At 36.0% G+C, this 27,611-nt stretch overlaps 2 protein-coding genes across 2 annotated transcripts; one reads left to right on the forward strand and one right to left on the reverse strand.

Annotated features, from left to right (window-relative positions):
• Positions 1–873: 873 nt before the first annotated feature.
• Positions 874–2,061, reverse strand: LOC128739691 (oocyte zinc finger protein XlCOF7.1-like). The gene is made up of 2 exons (XM_053835187.1): positions 1,506–2,061; positions 874–1,334 (listed from the first exon to the last, which is right to left on the reverse strand). Exons 1-2 carry the CDS (start codon positions 2,059–2,061, stop codon positions 874–876), a joined length of 1,017 nt encoding a protein of 338 aa, XP_053691162.1.
• Positions 2,062–2,936: 875 nt separating this feature from the next.
• On the forward strand, positions 2,937–3,935 carry LOC128739692 (zinc finger protein 75A-like). The gene has a single exon (XM_053835188.1). It carries the CDS (start codon positions 2,937–2,939, stop codon positions 3,933–3,935), a length of 999 nt encoding a protein of 332 aa, XP_053691163.1.
• The last annotated feature ends 23,676 nt before the right edge of the window (positions 3,936–27,611 follow it).

Genomic DNA, 27,611 nt, shown 5'->3' on the forward strand with positions numbered 1-27,611 from the left:
ACTTGATAGCTCTCTTTTTCTTTCTATGTCACAACCAACCGAAACGTTAACTCCGATAATAACTAATTCATATTACCAATATAATACAAATGATCGAAAACGTTAACCGCTAACCAAAATGGTTTCATTTACTGTTTGATGGTATACTAACGTTCAAGGTTTGTAATGCTTAACGGCAGAACTTACTCAGGTAATCAAGTAATTTAAGTCACCTTAGATTACTGCAGCTAATCACTGACAAGAAGAATTTAAACAGTATTTTGGATGCTAATTTTTAACAGCTAGTAAAAAGTACCAGTAATGCCAATAAACGGTTGATTTAGTGCTTATTTGAATGCTCATTAGTTACGTGGGTATGATTGTTTAGTCGGAATTCTTCATTCACCACCTTCACTGTTGTTTGTCTAATAAGAAATATCGTTTTTTAATTTTTAAATACCCAAATAAAATACATAATTTAAATGTTCGAACTAGAGAGACTAGAGAGTCCAATTGAAACAAATAATCTAGCAACAATGCAGCTGCATAGATCAGTGTTACCAAATGCAAGAAATTAATCTGTGCTCAGCAGATATTTAGAATAAATTACCTTTTCAGAATCTAGATATACATATTTTTTGATAATTTTACTGCAGTCAATAGTCGTAGTGTAAATAGTTATGCTGCTGCTGTTCATTTAGTGCTAATCCTGTTAAAATCCATTATAATAACGAAGTACTCAATGAATCTTTCTCCGCAGCCTTTTTGACGAATAATTAATTAAAATGATTTTGCTTGATGGGAATTTTTACGGTTAAAAATGGCGATTCTCTAGTTCGAACAACATTAAATGTAAATAGTGTGCACGCAAATTTTGAATTAAATTACTCCGTTTTAGCCGCGGTAAATGGTTCGTTGCTGCATTAACCTAATGGCACGTCGCTCATGAGTCCGCAGATGAAGAGCCAGATGATCGTTACGACTGAAACGCTTGTCGCACTGGTTGCACGCGAACGGTGCATTGTTACTGTGCTTGTACTTATGACGTTTTAAATCATTTTTATGCATATATTGACGCGTGCACTGATCGCATTTGTACGGCTTGTCCGCTTGATTGTGCCGTTTTCGGTGAGTGGTAAGCTTTTCTTCCGATGAAAAGTTTTTTCCACACTTTTCGCAGGGAAAGTCCAGCTCCAAGCCATGAACCCACTTCGTATGCTGGCTCAAGCCGCATTTACTGACGTAGCAAGCGTTACATTCTTCGCACTTGAACTCGCTGTTGGAACAGCCAGTTGGCCGTCTACGCTTAGGTGGTTCCGTCCCATCTCGGCGCTGTCTGCGGGGTTTCTTATCCACTTGGTTTTGTTGTTGTTGTTGTGGTTGTTGTTGTTGTTGTGGTTGTTGTTGTTGTTGTTGTTGTTGTTGTTGTTGTGGCTTTTGATTTGTGGCCGGTGTAATAAGCACGTCCTCGAGGATGGTGATTTTAGTTCGATCGGAAATCTGACCAGCTGGCTGGTCTACCTCACCGAGATTCATCGGGTTCGGTATTGTTTGGTAAGTGGGATTACAGCCGAGTTCATCGGTTACTGCCGAGGAACAACTTCCATCTGGAGACAGCACGGAGTTCTGTAAATCACTATACACCACTTGAATTTGTTGCTGATACGGCTGCTGGGTGTTCATGAAATCTACCTCACCGAGATTCATCGGGTTCGGTATTGTTTGGTAAGTGGGATTACAGCCGAGTTCATCGGTTACTGCCGAGCAACAACTTCCATCTGGAGACAGTACGGAGTTCTGTAAATCACTATACATCACTTGAACTTGTTGCTGATACAGAGCGTTACAAATCGATGCATTTTCTACCATTGTGCCATCGAGAGGAACACCTTGAATTTGGTACTCCGACCTAGGCATTATTTCACTATAGCCTGGTAGAGTAAAGTCACATCCTGTGTATGACTGGAACGTAGTGCCTAGGGCCAACGAGTCCATCAGATTGGCGAGGCAAGATGAATCGAACGGTGGATAACTAATTTGTTGACCGCCCCACAGTGGGGTATTGTCTCCTCCCGTACTCATATCGGAAGTCCTTGAAGATGGCAAATTTTAAAAAGGTCACACACTTCTCACGCACTTACGAATGTTTCACTTCAATAATATTATTTTGAAATATAAAAAAGGAACTGACCCCAACTAATGGTAAACCTGTAATGAACGATCACTGGAGCTAAATGGCAAGATAAATCGGTCAAATCGCCTACCTCCGCACTGCAGTTCGATTCTTTAAAACCTGCATGGATTACCGCTAAATAATCCGTGGAGGTGATCCCTGCAAAGACGCATGTATTGGTCAAAACTGCTCTGTTCCAGGTAAAGTAAAATGCTTAGGTAGTTTTTCGGTAAGTTTTTGAAAATTGTAAAAAAGAAATAAAAAAAAACGGCGAAACATTTGAAAAATGATTATTAATATACCTTTTATTTGGCTCTTGTTTAATTTTTAAGATAACATCAATTGAGTAACAAAAACCTGTAATTTTTTTATTTACATTTACACTTTAAATAACCCACCAAAAAAGTCCAGAGGCGTCGAATCGGTCGAACGAGGTGGCTGGGCAAAATCAGCCCGTTTTAAGCCATTTACCGTAAAGATTATTTTTAACGCGGTGGGTGGTGCTGTACGCCCATCGCGATATCTTTGCTGTCCATTAACCAATCAAGTTGATTTTTGGTACATTCTAAGCATGTGGTATAACCTAGTCAACTACCAATAATCAACTGCGGAGGTAGGCGATTTGACCGATTTATCTTGCCATTTAGCTCCAGTGATCGTTCATTACAGGTTTACCATTAGTTGGGGTCAGTTCCTTAATATAATATTATTGAAGTGAAACATTCGTAAGTGCGTGAGAAGTGTGTGACATTTTTAAAATTTGCCATCTTCAAGGACTTCCGATATGAGTACGGGAGGAGACAATACCCCACTGTGGGGCGGTCAACAAATTAGTTATCCACCGTCCGATTCATCTTGCCTCGCCAATCTGATGGACTCGTTGGCCCTAGACACTACGTTCCAGTCATACACAGGATGTGACTTTACTCTACCAGGCTATAGTGAAATAATGCCTAGGTCGGAGTACCAAATTCAAGGTGTTCCTCTCGATGGCACAATGGTAGAAAATGCATCGATTTGTAACGCTCCGTATCAGCAACAAGTTCAAGTGATGTATAGTGATTTACAGAACTCCGTACTGTCTCCAGATGGAAGTTGTTGCTCGGCAGTAACCGATGAACTCGGCTGTAATCCCACTTACCAAACAATACCGAACCCGATGAATCTCGGTGAGGTAGACCAGCCAGCTGGTCAGATTTCCGATCGAACTAAAATCACCATCCTCGAGGACGTGCTTATTACACCGGCCACAAATCAACCGCCACAACAACAACACCAACAACCACAACAACAACAACCACAACAACAACAACAAAACCAAGTGGATAAGAAACCCCGCAGACAGCGCCGAGATGGGACGGAACCACCTAAGCGTAGACGGCCAACTGGCTGTTCCAACAGCGAGTTCAAGTGCGAAGAATGTAACGCTTGGTACGTCAGTAAATGCGGATTGAGCCAGCATACGAAGTGGATTCATGACTTGGAGCTGGACTTTCCCTGCGAAAAGTGTGGAAAAAACTTTTCATCGGAAGAAAAGCTTACCACTCACCGAAAACGGCACAATCAAGCGGACAAGCCGTACAAATGCGATCAGTGCACGCGTCAATATATGCATAAAAATGATTTAAAACGTCATAAGTACAAGCACAGTAACAATGCACCGTTCGCGTGCAACCAGTGCGACAAGCGTTTCAGTCGTAACGATCATCTGGCTCTTCATCTGCGGACTCATGAGCGACGTGCCATTAGGTTAATGCAGCAACGAACCATTTACCGCGGCTAAAACGGAGTAATTTAATTCAAAATTTGCGTGCACACTATTTACATTTAATGTTGTTCTAGTCCTAAATGAACAGCAGCAGCATAACTATTTACACTACGACTATTGACTGCAGTAAAATTATCAAAAAATATGTATGTCTAGATTCTGAAAAGGTAATTTATTCTAAATATCTGCTGAGCACAGATTAATTTCTTGCATTTGGTAACACTGATCTATGCAGCTGCATTGTTGCTAGATTATTTGTTTCAATTGGACTCTCTAGTCTCTCTAGTTCGAACATTTAAATCATGTATTTTATTTGGGTATTTAAAAATTAAAAAACGATATTTCTTATTAGACAAACAACAGTGAAGGTGGTGAATGAAGAATTCCAACTAAACAATCATACCCACGTAACTAATGAGCATTCAAATAAGCACTAAATCAACCGTTTATTGGCATTACTGGTACTTTTTAATAGCTGTTAAAAATTGTCATCCAAAATACTGTTTAAATTCTTCTTGACAGTGATTAGCTGCAGTAATCTAAGGTGACTTAAATTACTTGATTACCTGAGTAAGTTCTGCCGTTAAGCATTACAAACCTTGAACGTTAGTATACCATCAAACAGTAAATGAAACCATTTTGGTTAGCGGTTAACGTTTTCGATCATTTGTATTATATTGGTAATATGAATTATTATCGGAGTTAACGTTTCGGTTGGTTGTGACATAGAAAGAAAAAGAGAGCTATCAAGTTTTCACTTTCGATAAGTTTCTTGCATCAATTTCATCTCTCTAGCTGCATTTTCTTTTATATTGGTTAGCAGAGAATCAATTGCCACAATATTGTCCCGTGTGAGGTATGGAATGCTTCGTACACATATTTTAGAAAATCATAGATTCGCAAAATGTTTTTTAATTAAACTTTTATTATTATTAAGTAGAAAAATGTATAATATAGTTATCGAAAGATATATACAGAAAAATTAGAGTACTAAAAATGTAGTACTATTTAACATAAACATTTTTATTTAACTATTTAAATGCAAAGTCTCCCAGATGGCCCCAAGGTACGACGCAGGACTAACAATCCAGTCGTCTTAGGTTCGAATCTCAGCTGGGAGAGGCTGTTAGAGTCAGTAGGATCGTAGCACTAGGCCCGCTATTATCCTGTACTGTAACAGCTGGCTGCAAAGTCTGTCGAATGTAAACAGAAAGTCTTGCTTTGAAAACGTAATGTACGCATCCAGGCTTCGCTTATTTGAGTTTTATTTAATTTTGTAGTTTAAAGCAGATTTTAATTTTTATAAATTTTTTAATCTTTTTTAACGGTTTAAAAAACTTCTAATCTAGTCTAGTAATATTGTTTAAAACGATACTGTAACCCCTTCCTTTCCACTCTTTCACCTCCATTCCCCAAAAAAAATCCTTCTTCATTACTTTTCCTTACCGTCCCTTCATCAACTGTAGAACCATCGTTTCAAAAAATATTAATATATGCCTGACCGCTTTTCAAGGTCATGACCAAAATCACGAGGTTTGGTCAACTAGTATAGTAAGGTTAAACCACAGAGAACAGACATCCATTCACGAACAAATTTTTTGGGAATTGTTGGATAAAATTTCAAATTAAAATCACCTAATATGCTAGCGTCACCACCACTATAGTTTCCCAACTAAATGATTCTTTTGATTTGCACACTGACAACCTTTGGCTCCTCTGGCGCTAGTTTATATGGACTATAAGCGTTATGCTAGCGCCAGAAGCTAGCTGTTGTGAGTTTAGTGTAGAATTTTATGCGCCTTCAGCGACATCATCACTATAGTTTCCCAACTAATTTGACATAAGTTTTATCCAAGTGGGGACCTTTTGCTTGGATGTCTGTTCTCTGTGGTTAAACTGTAGTAACACTAAGAAATAAATAAAAGCACGCAAATTAATTACTTGTTTCATTCAAGTCAATAATAATGGAATACGAAAGAAAAACTCCCTCTCTTTTCTTCTTAAGCAAATAACTTAAGCAAAGATATCACGAAGGGCGTACAGCACCATCCACCGCGTTATACAAATCTTTACACCGCGTTATACAAATCTTTACTTTGAACTGTTGAACTTTAGATGATTCATTTCAATTATGAAAGCATAATTCGTAATTTGTTATAGGGTATGTTGCTGCTCGTCGTAATTGCCTATTCCCGTCCTGTCCAACACAAATTATTAAAAATATCAGCGTTTTTTATGACACCCAATCCAAAATTAGTTATTCCCTATTATTTTAGTTTGTTGACTATCATACGCGATCAATCAAAATAAGCCAAGATCTATTTAAATGCTTCTTTTCATGAAAGAATTCCTAGCAGACAAATTTGCTATGTTTTTTTCGTGCGATGGAAAAGAAAATGTCGACTAATCAATTCCCGTCATTCATAAAATGAAAATAACTCACGCAACGCATTATCGTTTTGCAGAATAACATTTGTCATGCCGTTCTACACAAATACATGCGCGCTAATTTCGTAAACATTGTTGGGATTTTTAGTTCGGACGATGAAAAATTTTCATTGACGGATTTCAAAACGGTACGACGAATTTAAGGGGGCATAGTACTTTTAACACCATATTTTTTGCCTAATTTCAAATATTTTATTCTCGATAACGTTTTTTGCATTCCAAACATTGCACTTTATACTAATATTTACAATTTTGTTTGCATATGTGAACCTCTTCCCCTCTCCACTACGGCTCCTTGAACATGATCGTTCGAAAAAAACATGATTTGCGGCACCATGGATTGGCGCTGGGGGCCTTATCCGAATTGAAAAATTCCAAAACGACATGAAAGTATATTAAATTATCTCGTGTTTGACCCATCCTTTTTTAAAATTCGAACGCATAACAAAATGGCGGACATTCAAACATAAAAGTAAGGTTTTTAGTCGAAAAAATTGACTTTAAACATTTCTAAAAAATACAAAAATAGTAATATCAAAAAAAGATAATTTTGTTGGCTTTAAAACAAAAAAGAATCATGAGAATTGCTTGAGCCGTTCTTGAGATATTTATGCTACCGACTTTCAAAACCTGGTTTCGAGAAAAACGACGTTGAACTTTTTATTCGCCGTGTAATCGCTCCAGACATGCGCGGTACAAATAGCTGTAACTTTGTCAATTTTTGGAATTCATTGAAATGACTTGAAACATATATGGTCAAAATGTTAATCTTTCGAAATAATCAATAAAAAATTTCGATTTTTTAAGTTGAAAAAGTACTATGCCCCCTTAAGAAATAAAGTCAGCTGCGTAATTTCAATAAAATGCTTTAATAATCGCTTTTTAGTGAATTCAAAGTGCATGGATCGGAAGGTAAGTATGTTTGAGTGAAATCAGCACAAGAACTTGTTGAGTAGTCATTAAATCCATCTAAGAAATAATGAAAATTAGAGTGGCTCTACTTACTACGACGGGAATTAGAATTAAATCTCATTTGTCATTTGAGATTAGGGCCGTCGGTATTGGGCGCTTTTGATAAAAACCGGTATTTTCGGTATAGGCGTAGAAAATACCGGTTGACATAAGTTTTATCCAAGTGGGGACCTTTCGCATGGATGTCTGTTCTCTGTGGCTAAAGTTTGAAAATAAAGACATTTATTGAAAAACATCAGCATTACTATTAATTTCGAATAAATTGCCAATAGCGGTATTTTACCGGTATTACCGGTATTTTCTACGCCTATACCGAAAATACCGGTAATACCGGTAAAATACCGCTATTGGCAATTTATTCGAAATTAATAGTAATGCTGATGTTTTTCAATAAATGACTTTATTTTCAAACTTTAGCCACAGAGAACAGACATCCATGCGAAAGGTCCCCACTTGGATAAAACTTATGTCAAATTAGTTAGGAAACTATAGTGATGATGTCGCTGAAGGCGCATAAAATTCTACACCGAACTCACAACAGCCTGCTTCTGGCGCTAGCATAACGCATACAGTCCATATATACTAGCGCCAGAGGAGCCAAAGGTTGTCAGTGTGCAAATCAAAAGAACCATTTAGTTGGGAAACTATAGTGGTGGTGACGCTAGCATATTAGGTGATTTTAATTTGAAATTTTATCCAAGAATACGCGAAAAATTTGTTCCTGAATGGATGTCTGTTCTCTGTGCTTTAGCTTCAATATAGGTGCTTAGTAAAGTAGAATTTAAGCAGATAGAATACGCTTAGCGATTTATTTCCCCTGCTAGAACAGAGTTTGTTGCCAACTCTTCCAACAATTAAAAAATATTTATCATCGGTCACAGATACCTTCTCTTCTCTGTTATCAATTCCACTATTCGCAGATAGTGCTGTGCACCTCCCAGTTGGCCTCGAGGTAAGATGCTGGCCTACGAAGTCAGTCATTGTATGTTCGAATCTTGGCTGGGAGAGGCTGTTAGAGTCAATAGGATCGTAGCAACGGGCCCTGCAACTGTCCTGTACTCTAACACCTGGCTGCGAAGCCTGTCGTATAAAAACAGAAGTTCCGATAACTCGAAAGACTTGAAATATATTCCAAATCCTTTTCTGGCAGATTCTTGCTGGCAAGAATGCTCAAAAAGCACAAAGCTCTCCGTATTCTGATATGGCATCGTCGAAACAAATAAATTAAGTTGAGTTTCTTGTTCTTTTTGAAGCGACTTGTGTCATTTTTTGAACATAACGTTTCATGCAAGCTTCAGCAGAAGTTAGTGACTGTTTCAAATGACGACGACTGACAGCCAGACACGATTTGTCGATGTTGAGTAGATTAATTATACGTTAAATCGTAGGAAATGTTACTCAAAATCAATTCAATTGCATTCAAAGTTGCTGCTGGAAAAATACAAACGAAACTTTAAAACCAGTCGCTTAGCTTAGCTTAGCTTAGACTGATTGCACATATCAATGGTTGCACTCAGTGATTGACCAGAACCAGTGAAATTGAACAATGAATCAAATGAATGGGGTTGGGATTTACCGATCATTCTCATTGTGCAAAATTCAGTGATTCGGCATAATAAATGATCAATAACTGCGCCGGCCAAGTCCTTGCAATCAGGTGGGAACGGGGAAGGAATGTTAGTGTAACCTTTGCTGTTCTAGGGACCGTGTTAACCTCTGCATCCCTACAAAGATTACAGGAAGGAGTTTTGTTAGTAAGATGGAGTTTGTTGGATCAGGATTCACCTTGATAAGTGATTGTCGCTTTTTTGTTTTTTTTACAAAGTGTCGAATTTTTGCTATGTTTTTCATCTATTCATTATTCAATCGATCGTATTTAATTTTTTTAATTATTATACAGTTTTGAGAATATATTTGTTCCTATGAAAAATTTGAATGAATATTGCACTATTGCTGAGCCTAAGTAAGCAGAGAGTTGTACATTAGGTATAAGTATTTATAGCAATTTAAACTCCAGACAGCCGGCTGTAGGAAGTGTTGCTAAATCGTGCATAACCGCGACAATAGGTCGTATGAATAAAACATTTTGCTTCGCTTTTCCCGTTTAAATCGTATGGGAGCATTTGCTCTAACTCTTTTATTCATACGGTCTAATGTCTCATCCCTGTAGATGGCGTATTTTATAGTATAGTACGACTGGTACGTTTAAACATAAATACCGCGAACCGAAAAATATGCCGGTAACGAAGAGGATTCGCTTTTATTCATAACTCTCGGTAACACGGATGAAACTGTCTACTTATTACAACTTTAAACTAGTAATTATTATCTTTATCACGTGATATAAGAAATATATGTTTTTAATGGTTGATGCGATGTGGTGACAAAACCCGCTTACGAAGACTACAGATTAGAGTGAAAGCCTGATACCTAATACCTACATACACACAATTGTACCAGCGTTGTACCTGTACAATTGCATTGCTTTCACCGTGTACAGACACAAGCAAAGTGGTACAACGGTGGTTTCTGTACCTACCTCTTTCAGCGTTGTACGAAGCTACAACTACTCGCTTTTTACTGCGCGCAGCGCCAATGACTGGTAGTTGTGATAACAAAAACTAAGCAGAATTTTGAATTAATTATTATTTTGCAAGATTTTGGCAAAGATTTAACGCAAAACGTTCGGTATCTTGAAATTTGCGTTTGCATTACGTGAATAGAAACAAAAACCAACGCTTAGAGCATGCAATTAGACAATTTCAGTGATGAGCACAACCACATACAACGTACAGCAGTATGTTGTCACCTACCCCGTAACAAAGTCACAGTTATTAACTGTTTCCCATAACACCCGCCAGTATCAAAAATGTCGCGACGATCGTTTTTACGTGCCGGTCAAAATTGACACACCTTCGATTTCCAAAGGAAATGTAAATTTTTGTTACGTTAAATGTGAACGCAAAAAGCTGACTGGACAACGATTTGAGAAGTGCGTATTGATTATTTCAGCATTGTTTCATGTTTTCGGTAAAACTGTTTGAATCTTGGTTTGAATTCTTGGTGGGTTGTTTGATTGATTTGTTTACAAGATAAAAACCGGTATTTATTACAAGATTGTCACTCTTGTGTACGAGTTGTCTGCTCTAAAGTATTTAAATATTGCGTGTTTCATTGAAAGTTATCCGCTGCGCAACTCAAAATGAAATGCTCTTTCATGATTACTGGATCGATTTTGTCGTTAACAGAACAAGTTAAGCAAAATTCAAGAGTAAATCCAAGCAATAGAGATCGTTGCAGTTGTACAAAAAACACTCTGTTACATGACAGAACCAAATAGAGCATGTTATTATGACAGAAGAACCAGTTATGCTGCTATTGTCATTACCACGGAAACGTTTTGATACTTAACATAATGTTGTCAGTTCGTAAAATACTCTATTGAAATAATAAACCAATCTTATATGCACAAGGGTTTTTTTGCCAAAACAAATGATAATAAACTCTTTCTTCGATATTTACGCCGCTTTCAAACATCTGTCGTGAACCATGAACCAGCAGTTTTAGGTACGTTTGATTAGTATGGGAGCTGTCACATTGTTACCGGGTTGGTTGTCACTCTTCCGTTGTACATGTACAACGCTGTACACGTACAACGCTGGTACAATTGTATGTCTGTCTAGGGTATAAGCCTGAAGCGCAGAGAACAGACATCCAAGCGAAAGGTCCCCACTTGGATAAAACTTATGCCAAATTAGTTGGGAAACTATAGTGACTATGTCGCTAAAGGCGTATAAAATTCTACACTAAACTCACAACAGCTAGCTTCTGGCGCTAGCATAATGCTTATAGTCCATATATACTAGCGCCAGAAGATCCAAAGGTTGTCAGTGTGCAAATCGAAAGAATCATTTAGTTGGGAAACTATAGTGGTGGTGACGCTAGCATATTAGATGATTTTAATTTGAAATTTTATCCAAGAGTAGGTACCCGAAAAATTTGTTCCTGAATGGATGTCTGTTCTCTGTGCCTGAAGTGCTAAGTGTACACAGAACAGCAAACAACAAACAATGCAGAGTTTTCAATTTACTGAGAAAATGTCAAATTATCTAAAATTGCTTATATTAGCTTGCTTATTCAAAGCCAAGGTAATTTCCAAAGGCGAAAAAAATAGAGCGCATGCTTACAGCACAGACAAACAGACATAACTCTTGGAAGAAAAATCAACAAAAATTATCGTACCTCACATTTAGCCTGTCCCTCGAAGTAGCAAGTATTTTTTATGGGGAATTCCCCTTCTTTCGTCAAAAAGCGCCACTTTGACCAAAACGGAGACATTCCCAACTAAGCCCAAAATTGAAATGACGGTTTTATCGGTACGATGAATGGAAAACGAGTGTTATGTCTGTTTGTCTGTGCTTACAGTATAATCAATATATATAGAATGGAAAATAGAAAATAGAAAATTTCCTAACCAGTATTTTTTTGTTATTTGTATTTGTTATAAAAACCAGTATTTTTTGTTATTTATGACTATTTTTGGCAAGAGTCAAAATCATTATGTGAGGCAGAACGCCAAAGCCCGTGGACAAAACGCACCAAGTTTGCCCAGATGGGCGTTAAACGCAACCAAAAAATTTACATTCAATCACGTGTTGTATAAACTCCTAAAACTAGGCTGCCGAAATGGCGGAAGCGTTCGTTATAGCGTTTGTTACATACGCAAAGGCAGATTCCAACTCCTATACAACACATAATATTGTTACATTTTTAATAAATAATCCGAAACAAAAGATGTACTGCAAATTAAAAATATTTTATAACTGTTCGATCCCGCTGTGATGCATTCTGCCCCTGTTTTGTCTTTTGAAGTTTTTTTTACAATATAGGGTAATTGATCTTGAATGGACCTATTTAGCGCTTTTTAACACCACCACTCGCACTCCTGCTCAATTTACTCGTTATTTATAAATAATATGTGGTGATGTTACTATTTGTTGGAAAGTACCACCTTTTTTCTACATTATCAGTGCTTTAAAAATGTATAATTGATGAAACTTTTATTAAATATATCGTTTTTTGCCAAAGCCTTTTTTGATCTTGAATGGACCCAACATGATCTTGAATTGGACCTATTTTTGATTTTTGAATGGACCTAAATTAGGATTGTTATAGTTTCTTCCATGTAAATGAACAAAATAATAACAAAGATTTTTTTTAATAGTACAATTATACTACTGTTATTTATTAATAGGTTGAACAGCTTTTACCTTTCTTATACTCTGTTAGAAAGGTATGAAAGTCGGTTGAAAAATTTGAAATCGGTCACAGTCGCCGAGGGTCTTGTTTTTATGTCAGCCCAACAATTGAACAATGTTTCAGTGACTTGATATGTGCTGTGTATGTATGTGTGACATTTGTATATTGGAAATTTATTATTACCTGTTGTTCAGATATGGTTGAAACGATTTCCACGTCATAAAAAATTTATCTCGCCTATTAGTTTCAAAAATTTAAACCATTCATTAATAATATGTAATATAACTTGTATTAAACGTAGTTTATCAAGTACAGTGGGGTTCGAGTTTTTGTTTAGTGACTACATATTTCGAAAGGTTAGATTTTTACTGACGTAGGACTACGTCTTACTGCAAAGTATCTAAAGGTTTGCGACAGCCCCTGTCGAACATTTTGAATATAAAACCGTTGTAATCGTGAAAAATGCGTTAATTATGTGAATACTCAATGGCATAACAGGTTTCATACCAGACGCCATTATAAATCGCACTGTAGAAATCACTCGACGTGGAGAAGCGCTGTGTGAACAAAGTACGTCTTACCTGTCCAAGGGCCTGCTGGAAAAGAGGCCGATACGCGAGCAATGTTGCCAATGATAATCGCGCACTGTGACAGCTTCACATGACAGCGTTGCCAACACTTTCGTCGTTAAGGGGGAAGTAGAGTGACTATATATAGAGTCCTGCATGCACCTCACATACATGTATCTCACAAATTAGTGGTAATTATTCAATTTTTGACACATTTATATGCAATTTTTTCAGTTAAAAATGGTCTAGATTTTGCCACGGTTTCGATTTTGGCAACATAGGCGTCACGCGTTTGTTGTCAAATTCGAAATCATACTGTAAATGGTGCTTGAAAAAATTAGACTTGGTAATTCTACTAGGTTTAAAGGTAAGGTTAGATACTAGGTTTTAATTTTAAATGATAGTCGATGAAGAACTGTACCAGATAGAAAATAGGAAGTTTCAAAAATGAATATTTTAGATCTCAGGGTCACTCAATTTCGGTGGACAAGGAGGTATTAATTTTGTCACAAGTCAGAGGAGAGAGGTGCTTAAAGAAAACTTTAGATACCCCAAGAAAAAAAACAGAGGGGTTGTGTATAAGATACGACCACGGATGACATAGTACAACGTTAGTCCGGTTGCATGATTTTGAATATTTTACTAAGTTTTTGTCAACCCCCAGAAGGGGGGGGGGTCTAAGCTAAAGTCACTTGACATCGAATGGCTTGATTCTAGTAAGATTCGAACCCACGACCACTCGCTTGTCAAAGCAGATTCGGTAACCTTGCGGCTACGGAGCCCCTCATTCTATAAATATTCATTCAAGTCTGTAAAAATTATCTTTTGTATATAGGTATATGTTTCTATAAATCACGTAAATGTTATAAAACTAAATAAGGTGCTCAACAAGTAAATTACATGATGCTTATAAGTATTTACGCACCTCAGGAAAGAAAATATAATTATTGTACGCAATACGTTGTGAATTTTACTGGTAAATAAGGGTTTTGAGGAATAAGGAACGGATATTTAAAAATATAGTCAAGTTAATTATAGATTGACCAAACTCGTGACTTTAGTCATGACCTTGAAATGCGGTCAGGCATATATTAAGATTTTTTTTTTTTTTTTGAAACGATGATTCTACAATTGATGAAGGGACGGTAAGGGAAAGTAATGAAGAAGGATTTTTTCGGGAATGAAGGGGAAGGGTGGAAAGGAAGGGGAAGGGTGGAAAGGAAGGGGGGGGTAATAGGTAGCTATGGTTAACAAGTTGTCGTTGTGACTCCTATCTTTTGTCCAATGCTGGAAGGTGCATGGGTCGAACCAAGCTGTAATCAGAGATTATAGCCGGATTTGAACCCACAACACCTGCCAGGGCGTGTCGCTCACTGGTACCCGTGTACCTTTGAACCACAGAGGCGCTGGACCATTCCCGAAAAAATCCTTCTTCATTACTTTCCCTTACCGTCCCTTCATCAATTGTAGAATCATCGTTTCAAAATAATATTAATTATAGATGTTCCTGAGAAATTAAAAAATAATTATTGTGGCAGTAGAAAGGCTAGGTCACAACGCCTGGGGGATTAGTTCGGGTGTTTAATGACTTTCAGTTAACTGTCAGTGGTTATATGAATTAAATTGCACAGCGTTAACTAACAGTTGAATTATGTTCAGAAAACGTGTTGACTTTTACGTCAAATAACGAGTAAGATGGTATAGAGAAGGTTCCTCTCATCACCAAATGGACTAAATCTGTTTTTTATTATTGTAAACTGATTTTAATTTTTTAAGATCTTAATTATTTATTAACTAAATTATCAATTCTTCTCTTTTCAGGTATGTTTGACTTTCAGTAGCAACTTGCTAATCTGCATAATTTTTCATCGTTTACCGGGTTAAGGCAACGTTGTACTGATAAGCTAACAGGTTTGGATGTTATTATATGCTAATTCTCACAAATGCTTAAAATAGGTAAGAACAAATTGATTCTAACAGCGGGGGAAACTGAAGGATGACAAAGGCTCAAAATCTGGCCGAACGAAATTAAAGAGAGAGGTCTCGATGTACCTACATATATTACAAAAACAACTTGTGGAATTGATGTAGAGAAGAGCTGATGTAGAGGGGCTAGTTGTCCCCTCCCCTTCAAAACTAGCTTTAAAAATTGGTCGCAATTTTTTTTTTAAATTGAGTAAATTTTTTGAATAAAATCAATTATCTGTGTGGGTTTTACAGCCTAAAGATCTCGAAAAATGAATGTACGGAAAGTCCATTCAACGCAGCCCAAATTGTTTTGATAAACTTTCCGGAAAAGCCGTTGTCTGTGATTTTTCACAGCCTTTAATGGTCGATGATATCATACGCAGCTTTGAAATCAATGAAATAATTGTACGTGAAAACGCTGTGTTCATGTGTTCATGCAGCATGATTAACATTTGATTCATGACTGATCATCCTTCAATAAACCCGGGACAGCACTTTGTATGTGGCATACGGAGCGGTGATTGTACGATAGTTCTCACAATTCAGTTTGTTGCCTTTCTTATACATTGAGCAGATAACTCCATCCCTCCACACCTGCCCTCAGCTGGTGCAGGCAAGGTTGCCAATTCTCCCGAGCCATCTTAATAAACTCCACTACGGATGGTGCCATTGTTTGTAGTCGTTTATCGCACTATTGAAAATCGAAAGGTTTCTTTCTCCAAGATCAGCAGAACTAAACGAATGAGCATATGCTATTTTGTCAATATAGCGATCGTATGATTACAAGTGCTTGGAAACAGAAAAAGCGCGTTATAACATCCAGCAGAAAGTTATTTTGGTGATTATAAAAATTCGGTTTCGGTTATTTAAAAACCAAAATATAACATATTTAAAAGGATTCAAAACCAACGTGAGTTATTTCGAAAAAAAAACAAAGCACGATACACCCTGTGTGTGTTATCATCGTTATCATTTGGACAATTGTTAAAATATCGACGATGGAATGTACTGCAGCTGGGAGCAACTATCTACAGAGACTGTAGTCTATAGTCTCTATACAACTATCACAGCTTTAAAATACGTCTTTGTTCTGTGTCCTTTTGTTCGAACAAAATAGTCGGAGAATCAAATTGTTGTGAAAGCAACGTACTATGCGTGGAATTTGTGGCAATTTGTCCAACAGAAGTACCCTTTAGGAACAATACAAATAGTGATGAACTGAAACAAGTAGGTAATATTAACAATATTAATTGAAAGTAAAAAATGCAAAATTTTTCATTGCGGAGCCCAAATATTTTATAACATTTCCATTCAATTGGGTAGCAACAATAGTTTTCATGTCTTACTGGTATCTGAAACTTGTCTTATGTTTTTTGGCTGTTTGATTTGCTGTGTTTTAATTTGCGATCGTGCCACGGTGAATTTTATGCGAAGTTTCGAACAATAGCCAAAAGCTTTTCTCATCCTCATAACGATCGACCGGATTGACCCTCGCGTTGCGTTAGTAGAATAGCTTTTTTGGTAGGATTCGGTTAGATTTCGGACTTTCGGTGGAATTGTGTCAGTATTCAGTATTAAGTGTACATAGAAGATGGTACCGTAATAGTTTGAGAGTAGTGTGCTTGGAAGTCAAAGGTTCGTAAATTATAATAGAACAGATTTTTTTTAATTTGTAAAATTTATTCTAAACGGTATCCATTGTGGTTGGACCTTTACACTATGCTGCGTTATCCACTTGCCTCTTATTAGATGAAATTACAAAAGATTTTTCTTTGGCAGATACTCGAACTAAGCAACAAAACGAATCATCAACTTAATTTCATCTGGTTGGCAGTTCACACCATTATTGGTGTAAATTTTAACGACGCCGACATTGAAGTCTTGTCGATTACCAATTGGAAATTTTTGGCAGTGGAAGGATTTTGGAAGATACTCGAAATGGATTCGCACAATCAGGGCGTGCAGCAGGCAACTACTAAACGTTCACACGAACAGATCAGAGAGGAATCCGTTGACCAAGACGTACCTTCAGACCACCAGAAAAATCTTCCAGGTGCAAAGCGACAAAAAACACAACATTCTGATGCAGCATCGTCTTCGTTAAGAGAGATGATACAAAATAGATATCAGGCGATTTTAAGAAGCATTTCAACCATGACTGGTAGGAGAGGAGCGTAACTATCGAAGTGGCAAGCTATCGACGCAATATGTAAATCATTTGGGTCGATTCTTACCGAGGATGGCGGGTTTTACATAACACATGGACAGACCAAACTAATGCTCTAAGTGCCTATTGGTTTTTACAATATATTCTAGACTTAGAAATAATGTAGGATATTGCATTTATTTACACTGACCTGCGAGTAAAACATTTGCGGAAACGGAACTTCCATCTGAAGACGTATGATTTATTTTGGTAAAATTTGTGCCAATAAGCTATTGAAAACCGCAGATTGTAACCAATTCAAGATTGTGGATTTAAGCGACAATCAAATAAAGACAATTCGATTTTAGTCAATCCAAGTATTTTTTTTTCAAAGTGATAGACAAAGATTCTTTATTGAGGGATGCCGGATGTTACAAATTAATTCGGATTATACGTACTACTGATATGTCCAAAATGACGCCCGTTTCCCAACTTTAATTTAAATTTTAGTGTCATGCATTATATAAGTCAATGAAAATTAAAAAGGGCAAGTTAAATTAATAAAAGTGGAAGACAAAATTATGAAAACAGCCAAATAATCACCTGCTTGCCCAGGTTGGGGCACGTGCCCCACCTTCTCTGTAAATCAAAATAATATCTGCGACCCAGAAGTATGCAGTTTTGAATTTAATCAGCAACGATAGAATTGCGATAGAATTTGCTTAAAAATAATTCCAGTTTAAAGTCAAATTCCAAGATCAGTTATGAATTGGTTTCAAGTTTATCATTAAGCCTAATTTAAGCTCCATTTCAAGTTTAAATTCAATTCTAATTTCATGCCCAATTTCAACATCGCTTTCTAGTCTAACTTTAAGTCTAGCTTCCGGTTCGATTCCAAATACAATTACAAGTGCAATTCAAATCTAATTTATTTATAACCAATTTCATTTCTTGCTCAAAGTTCCATTTCAAGTCCATTCCCAACTTTGATTTCAAGTCCAACTTCAATTATAATTCGAAGTTCGATTTGAAATTCAATTTCAAGCCAAGTTTCAAGTGCTATTTAAAACCAATGCATTTCCATTTTTAAACTAAGTAATGGCAGAAAACTTCAAACAAAAGTCGGAAAAGTTCGTTCGATCACATGGAACTTTTTTGTAATATTATACAAATCCCTTGTTGCTGGTTTCAAATCTTTTAATGACAAAATGTCCATGACATTTATTTGCTGTTCCTGAAGTATGACCAAAAAATTAAGTTTCACAAGTCTCCTGCTGATTTCCAGAACATGAAGCAAAACTGGTAAAACGAGACAGAGGAAAAATGACCAGAACAGATTACGAAGAAAAACATGACAAAAACTGGACAAACAAATCAGAAAAGAAGGAAAATTACGAGAGAGAGAGAAATTGAATAAATACTGACATGGAAAAAGAAAAAAGAGAACAAAAAACTTGACTTGACGAGGAAATTTTTGAAAAAAATGAGGAATAGAAAAGAAAAGAAGAGAAACCATAAACAAGGCGAGAAAAAAATTAAGGTAAATTGGACATAAAAGGGGAAAAATAAACGAAAAATAAAGAGTAGAATAATATAAGGATAGAAGAGAAGAAAAGGAAAAGGAGAAAATACGGGGGCTTTGAAGTGGAGAACAAAACAAAAAGAAATAGAAAATGGGAAGAAAGAGGAAAAAAATGAAAACGTCTTCCGGCAATAAAGCCAAGGGATTAAACGGAAATGAAAACGTGCCGTAAACGTGACAGAAAAAGTAGAAAAAGCAGCAAGAACGGAACAAACGAAAACGAAGAACGGTAAAGATAAAAAATTAATTGGCAAAAAAGATGAAACTTCGAACCGGAAAAGTTGACACAGATAGTGGATCGAAGAAAATGGTGAAACAAAAAAAAAAGAAAGAAGACCAAAACGAAAAACGAAACGATTGCGAAACATAATGATGTGTTAAAACAGCACTTAAAAATTATTTGGGCTCAATAACATTGCATATGATTTTTGTATTGGTTTTAACAAAGTTATAAAATATTCCACGCAAATGTCAGTGCGTTTTTTTCGTCCCAAGTTTGAAAGTGTTGTGTGGTTTGTTTTGATTACTTATTCGCAAGTCCCAGAAGTGAAAAAACTGCAAAAATGACAAAAATGTATATTGTACAGAACTGCTATTATTTTTCTGCTTCGGAAAAGTCGGGCATTTCCGGTTTCCGCAAACAACTGGTACGAATTACTAGTACTAAGCCCACTAGCAATAAATTTTGGTTACAAATGGATTCAAAACAAACCACACAAAAACTTCAAACAAGAGTTGAGGTTAGGCACCGTGGAAAGGTTAGATCAGTATGCTAAAATACACATTTTTTGTGAAGACTGTTTTTCTCTAAGATGCCTATTTTTTGAGTTATATAAAATTTTATCAAAATATTTAAAATTTCAAATCAAAATTTAATCAAAAAATAACACATTTTTCAATTGATTTTTTTTCTGAGATTCCTTTGAAGATCTTCCGATGTTAATATTTTTTGTTCATAGACAAAATAAAGTACTTTCACCTAGTAGTTGTCTAATTTGCGCGAAGTTGTCCGCAATTGAAGAAAAATTGAATAGTGCGAATTTGTTTTTTTCATTTCTTTTATAACTAATTGAAAATGCGTCCCAGCGACAAACAGTTTTTGGAGAAAATGTGTATTTTAACATACTGAATAACTTTGAAGAACACTTGAAAGCAATGAAAAAATCGCGTGTAAAGTTATTGATCATAATTAAGTTTTAAGTGTTCTTTTTAGCTCATCATTATATATCGCAACCGGTAAGAGATAGATAGTTACTACATTCAGCAAAGTTGCTTATTTTAGTATGTTCTGCAACTTTTTGGAAAAAAGATTTTTTTTTAAATTAAATTAAAAAAATAAAAGTTTGTATCACTCTAATAAGTGAATTTACGGTTACCTTAATAGTTCAGATAGATGCGCTATATTTTATTATTAAACTTCTCGGAAGACACCACCCTTGAAAAATTTTTTTTCCCAATTACTAATGTACGCACTTTTTCGAAACCGGACCACTGTGCAGTATTTAGGCTTGAAAAAAGAAAAATAAACGAACGAAAAACTCGACAAAATACGAGGGAAAACAACATAAAATAAAAAAACTACAAGGTATACAGCCCTACGGGTTGTATCAAAGGGTGACGTAGTACTATATTAGATCATTAGATCAAAGACTAATGTAAATTGCATTTCTGGCATACGCATGTTTATAAGAATCTGTGAGTACCATTGCTTAAGTGAATGATTAAAAGAGAGCGAAATATTCAAAGTCAATTCTTCATTGAATGCAATGGTGGCTTTGGAATTACGTGGACGTTTAAAAATCACTTGTGTGCATCATAAAGGTTTAAATAGTAATGAATGACCAGCCCACAGATTATTGCATTAAATATGATTATGCATAGCTTGACACGTTTCAATAATTTTACTTTTACTCGCTTGTGACCTTTAAAAGGGCCATTGGTTACAAATAACATTAAAGCCAAAGCACGCTCATCCCACGACGTGCCATTCGAATGTCCTTCTCGTTTGACATAAATGGCAACAAGTACATAAGTTAACGGTAAGTTAAAAATAAATTCATGCCTCCAAAAACCCCCACATGCCCAATTTGGTTACTTTAGATCTACTAGTTCTCGAGTTATGAGGAAATTTGGATATTATTTGTATGAGAGCCCCCCCCCTCCTAAAGAGGGGAGGAGTCTCAATTCACCATAGAAAAAAAAATCTCTCCTTCTGAGACCACCACATGCCAAATTTGGTACCATTTGCTTGATTAGTCCTAGAGTTATGAATAAATTTGTGTTTTATTTGTATGGAAGCCCCCCCTCTTAGAAGGGGACGAGGTCTCAGTACACCATAGAAAATATTCTTACCTCCAAAAACCCCCACATGCCAAGTTTGGTTCAATTTGTTTGATTAGTTCTCGAGTTTTGAGGAAATTTGTGTTTCATTTGTATAGGAGCCCCCTCTTACGCCGTCCATATACTTGCTCTCTCGCCCCAACAATAAAAATGCTGATCATTTTATCTTTCCAACGACATATAAATTGTTCAGGTTCGTTAAGTAGTTTAGTAGTTATTAGCAATTGAAATCTTTCATGTCAACGTTACACTTGTATTTTCGTTTTCACAAAGTGCTACCCAGTCCCAGATAGTAAACAAAGACGTAGTCCTACGTCAAAAAAGCAAGAATGAAGAAAACAAAACTGAAAACGAGAGAAAAGGAAGCAAACGACGTTGAAAGTTTAGAAAAAAATGACGCACAGAAAAGAAATCAAGGAAAAACCATAATCCTAACGAGGAAAAAAATGAAGACAGAAAAGGGAAAAAATAATTATTGCATCATATCTTTCGAAACGTATGCAAACTGTATCATGTGCGGGTCGATTCTCACGATGTGCTGAAGTTTGTTCCGGAATTCCACAAGGATCTGTGCTTGGCCCTATGCTGTTCTGCTGTTATATCAACGACCTTCCTAATGTGCTCAAGTACTGCTCCATCCAAATGTATGCCGATGACGTTCAGCTGTACGTTCTCCGAAATGGTGTTCCTGCAGCAGAAATTGTTAGTATTGTTAACGATGATTTGTGCCGTATATCTGCGTGGTCTAGAAAAAACGACTTGCATATAAATAACTCCAAGAGTAGCGCGCTGTGGATGAGATATCATAGAAATAATCGTTTGAATTCATCGGAAATACCTCCGGTAATCATCGATGGCCAGCCGATCCAATTTGCTGCTAGTGCGATGAACTTAGGGTATCTCTTTCGTGAAGATCTTTCCTGGGATAGCATGATTAATCAGCAATGTGGTAAGATTTATGCTGCTCTGCGAACATTGCGTTGCACCACTGCTGCAGCACCGACTGCTACCAAGATGAAATTATTCAAGGCGCTAATCTTGCCGCATCTACTTTTCGGTGATGTAGTGCATATAAAACCAAGCGCCGCTGCCATGAATAAACTGCACGTGGCATTGAACAGTTGTGTACGATATGTATACGGCTTGAATCGCTACTCTTCCGTCACCCATCTTCAGCGAAACCTCCTCGGATGTCCTTTGGACCGGCTCTTCATTCATCGTTCGTGTCTGTTTTTACACAAGCTCATCATCTCGCAATATCCTGCACCGCTTTACCAGAAGTTAAGTTTTCTTCGAGGACAACGGCATCAAAATTTAGTAGTTCCTGCGCACACTACCTCTGGTTACTCTAACTCGCTGTTTGTATTTGGTGTGGTTAAATGGAATATTCTTCCTAGATCAGTAAAGCAAATACCGTCAGAAGCATTTTTTAAGAGGGGCTCTCTAGATTATTGGAACCGACATTAGTTTATTACAAACAAATACAAATTAGTTTATTAGTATTAGATATAATAATAGAAAACTGTACAATACTGATATAGTAAGATCGGAGATAGTAGATTTAAAAAAGGCTTGCCTTACGCTATCGGACAATAAATGAATTGAATTGAATTGAAATGACAAAAAGGAGAACAATAGAGGGATAAAAAGGGAGAAAATACGGGAGCTGGAAAATAGAAAACAAAGCTAGAAAAAATGGGAAGAGCAAAAAAAATGAAAAGAAAATAATGAAAACTTTAACTTCCGGCTATAAAGTCAAGGGATTAAACGGAAAAGAAAACGTGCCGTGAACGTGACAGAAAAAGGAAAGGAAAGGAAAGGAAAAGCAGGACATAATAAGAGCTAGAACGGAACAGACGAAAACGAAAAACTGTAAAGATAAAAAATTAATAGGCGAAAAAGATAAAAATCCGAACCGGAAAAGTTGACATAGATAGCGGATTTCAAAGAAACCGGTAAAACGGAAAGAAAAAAGACGGAAAACGAAAGACGAAAAAGGAAACCCGGATAGAAATAGGAAACAAGGCTGCCAAAAACTGCATAAATGTGACAGAAAAGACGAAAAAACGGAGCATCAAAAAGAGTAAAACGAGACATACGAAGGCGGAGATGAAAAACGAGACGGAAAGGAATGATGAAAAACGTAAAAAGAGAAGAGTGAAGTTGGGAAAACGGGATAACAATGAAGATAAATTGAACAGAAAAGGGGAAATATAAATCAGACGAAACGGAGAATACTGGGATATAAAAGGAGAAAAGGAAAGGGAGAAAATACGGGAGCTGGGAAATGGAAAACAAAACCAAAAAAAGGAGAAAAGGAAAAAATGAAAACATTGTCTTCCGACCATAAAACCAAGGGATTTAACAGAAAAGAAAACGTGCCGTGGACGTGACAGGAAAAAAAAGGAAGAGCAGGAGCAACAACGGAACAGACGAAAACGAGTAAGAAAAAAAAGATGGATATCGGAATCGAAAAAGGGAAAAAGTGAGCCAAAAACCGCATAAATGTGACAGATAAGACGAAAACACGGGGTATCGAAAATAGTAAAACGGGACATAAGAAGAAAACGACGAAAACCGAGAAGGAAAGGAAATTAAAAACAAATTACCGTATGGTTGCCATCCACCGCTCATTCAAAAACGATTCTAAGTTAGTTTGTCCATAGCAAATCTAAATTGAGGTCCATCGAAACCCAATTTACGTCATAAGATAGAGAAAACAATTGTGTTTACAAGAAAAATTTACTGAGTTTCTAAATATTTAATAATAGTGACTTTTTTTTAAAAAAAAGTAATGCAATCTCATAACCCCTTTTACCGCTCACTTCACATATGATGATCCATTCACAGCCCATATGGGTGCCATTTACCGCTCATATTTTTTACTGTTACCAAATAAATAAAACCCGCGTTTTGACCCTTGTTTTGGGTGCGGTATTTATAGCAGAATAGAACGCTAATATAAATACTGTTGACTTATTTCACGTTATTTAGTAGAATAGTTTCTAAATAACCAAAGCAACAAGTTCGCTTGAGCTGATAATTAACTTAGTCATTTGCACTCGGTCTTAATAAAGACGCGATCAAAATGTCGTTCTTCGTCCCTCACTATAAAGATTATTTATTTTGGAAATGAGCTTTTATGAATATAGTGTTAATTTATGTTTAATCCGTATCATTAAATATACAAAATTATTGTTTGTCAATAGTTTTTGCAAACATGAACCATTTTAAAAAGATATAAGCATTTTTTGTTTGAAATGAGCGGTAAATAGAGCTGAACGGTGAATGGCGACCTTATGGTAGAAACGAAGAAAAACGGAAAAAGTGAATAGCGAGGTCGGAAAACGGAATAGCAAATTACGAAAAGCTAGTGAAAAGCGTTAGGAAAAACCGATTGATAAGCAAAATGAAACAGGACACAAAGAAAAACGAAACAATGAAACAGGAAACACAGGATATAAAAAAGAGAAACGCTAGAAAAGCCGAAAAGTGGAAGAACAAGGAAGAAAAGTAAGAGGAAAAACTAAGAAAACGGTACAAAAAACGAAAAAAAGGAAAAAAACGGAACTGGAAAAGAGAAAAAAACGAATCAGCGAATTCAACTTAATTTCAAATCTATTTTAATTCCTGCTACAACTTCAATGGCAAGTACAATTTGAATTTCAATTTCAAATAAAATTCCAAGTCTAATCCCAAGTCCAATTTAATTCAATTTTATGTGCAAATTCAATTCAAATTTTAAGCTCAATTTCGAGCTTTGCATCAAATTTAATTTCAAGTGAAATTATTTCCAATTCAGGTGTAATTCAATTCCAGTCTCAAATGAAAATGACAAATTCTGTTTTAAGCCCGATTTCATGTTTAAATCCGAGTAATGCTTGCAGCTTGCAGCATTACTATAAATTTAATCTCAACCTCAGGTCCAATTTCCAGCTTAATATGAAGTAAATGAAGTAAAATTCAAGATCAAATCAATCAAAATTCAAGTCTCATTTCATGTCCTATGTTAAGTCTGGTTTTAAATCAAATTGCAACTTTAATTTCTAGTCCAACTGGTAGTTTATTTAGTTGCACTTATATTTATTGGAAGCTAATAGAAGCGCTAGCACATTTGAAACTTAGCGAACGCGCTACTCTCTAGGTAACATGTTAGCGGTTAGCTGATTAGCGGTGCCCACCTCTGGCAAAGCCTTTCTTTTTGTTTTATTAACACCGATTCAGATCACTGTAAAGGTTTTTTGATTTGGGGAGACAGTGAACTTGTAAAGTAAAAAACAGCGACTAGCATAATAACAAACTCTACAGGTAAAAAAATATTACGATCATCACCCATACGAAATGAAAAAAAGGCGGAGCAGGTGTACTGTATGAACAAGAGAAGCATTTTACCGTTCAGTTTTTAACTTGTAGCGGTTTTAATTTTCGCATTCTGTAAGATACTATTTTTCTCGCCAGTGTATAAAGTTACCGTTTTGTCGATGTCAACTTCAGTACAGTACTGTTAAACAGTGATCGCTTTAATTCCAAACTGGTCCGAATTTCGACTTTAACATTGTCGATGTCGATCAGAATATAATCAAAAAAAGATATTCATGTCCACGTGTTGTTTAATGTGTTTTGGTTTCAACTACGGAAAAGCGACTAACTTCGACACATCCCGCATTTGAAAACTAATCTATTTCAACAGGTTGTAGCATGAAAAAACCGATTTGATCCATCTAGCGGTGAAAGGAACCTTTGTTATACGGTCTTACTTGCTATTTGAGATAGAAATCGACACGTCTTCGGAACATAATTCATCTATTGGTTAACGTTGCGTGGTGCGTTAGTTTACATACAATGTTTGAAAATTGAATAAGTTTACAAAATTTTAACGAAATAGGAGCACTTATAAATTTTGATAGAGACTTTTTTCATGAAATTGCTGCGTAAGTTATCCTTAGTAAGTTGTTACTAATTTGAGTAAGAGCAAGTAAAAGTAAGTTGTAGGAGAAAATATTATTCTTTATCATATATATTGCCTAGTAAAGGTCCAGTTTATAGGTTTTTGAACTATGCATCATTTCCTGTAATGCCATTCTATTTGATTCATACCAATAAAGTTTTAATGAATGAATTTCATCAATTTTTATTACCCTCGGCTATTCACGCTGTTGCATTTTGTACAACGTGTAAAAACGTGTAGGTTTTTGAACGCCATATTATTATAAAGTTACAAATTGTTGTTTATCTAACTTACATTCTTCAATAAACTTGTTATGAGCAAAATGTCATATATATTCAATGCATTAATACTTTAAATTGTTGGAAAAATAGATCAGCATAAACTACCATCACAGAAACGAAGCAATCAGCATGTGAGGTGTACCAGAATTTGACGCCAACTGAAATTTTCTCTTATTTCTTCATATGGAAAATTGGTGCCTGTATGCAACAAAACAATCAGCAAATATAAAATGTTTAAAATGTATCCGTCGGCTGGTAGTCGAGTAATTCGGGGTCAAAATTAGGGTATTTTTTATAATCAAAGTTCTACAGTTCCTAAACAAGCAAACATAGAGGTATACTATGTTCAGCAAATTTGTGTATTTTTACTATTTGTACAATTTTGTAATACATGAAAAAGTCATACAACAAGTACAAAAAAAGCTAAAACAAAAAAACTAATTTTACAAATTCATATACAATAAATAAAATTTCTCTCTCTCTTCGCTAAAGAGATAGAAGGTTACTGTCTTCAGTAAAATTTCTTGTAATAATATGGTCTAAAACACATCAACGTGTTATCATAGACTAACAGACATAGCACTTGGAAGAAAAATCACAAAAATTATCGTACCGCACATTTTGCCTGAACACTAGTATCATCTACGAACGACATTCCCAAATATCAAAGCGCAACAGGACTATCCCTCGAACTAGCAAGTATTTTTTATGGGGGACATCCCCTTCTTTCGTTAAAAAGCGCCACTTTGACCAAAACGGAGACATTCCCAACTAAGCCCAAATTTGAAATGACGGTTTAATTGGTGCGAAGAATGGAAAACTTTTCTTCGAAAGGTTGCAGAGCACACTAAACTAAGCAATTTTGCGGAATCTAGTAACTATCCCGATCAGGAGGGCATAACAAGATAACATCAAATTTATAACACATTCTGATATTTATAACACATTGTGTTACAAATCAGAAATAAACTGATCAGGAAGTGAAAACAAAAGTTTCAAGTTTGTAACAGATTCTGATAGTTATAACTCATTGAGTTATAGGAGAATTAGGGCTTTGGCCACTACTAAAAATGTTACATACAAGGATGGTTCGATCACTTTGTCTCAATTTTGATTCATTTGACAGTACCGTCTTAACGGGGCCAAATATGACAAAGTTATATATGAGACATTTGTAG

Source organism: Sabethes cyaneus, chromosome 3 (genome assembly GCF_943734655.1).
Source record: "Sabethes cyaneus chromosome 3, idSabCyanKW18_F2, whole genome shotgun sequence".
NCBI lineage: Eukaryota > Metazoa > Arthropoda > Insecta > Diptera > Culicidae > Sabethes > Sabethes cyaneus.

What these genes read in the sequence shown, in the direction of transcription:
- LOC128739691 (XM_053835187.1), bottom strand. Translation starts at nt 2,061, where the DNA reads ATGAGTACGGGAGGAGACAATACCCCACTGTGGGGCGGTCAACAAATT. An exon ending in ACCGAACCCGATGAATCTCG is followed by an intron (nt 1,335 to 1,505) that starts GTGAGGTAGACC and finishes AACAAAACCAAG; the next exon opens with TGGATAAGAAACCCCGCAGA.
- LOC128739692 (XM_053835188.1), top strand. Translation starts at nt 2,937, where the DNA reads ATGAGTACGGGAGGAGACAATACCCCACTGTGGGGCGGTCAACAAATT.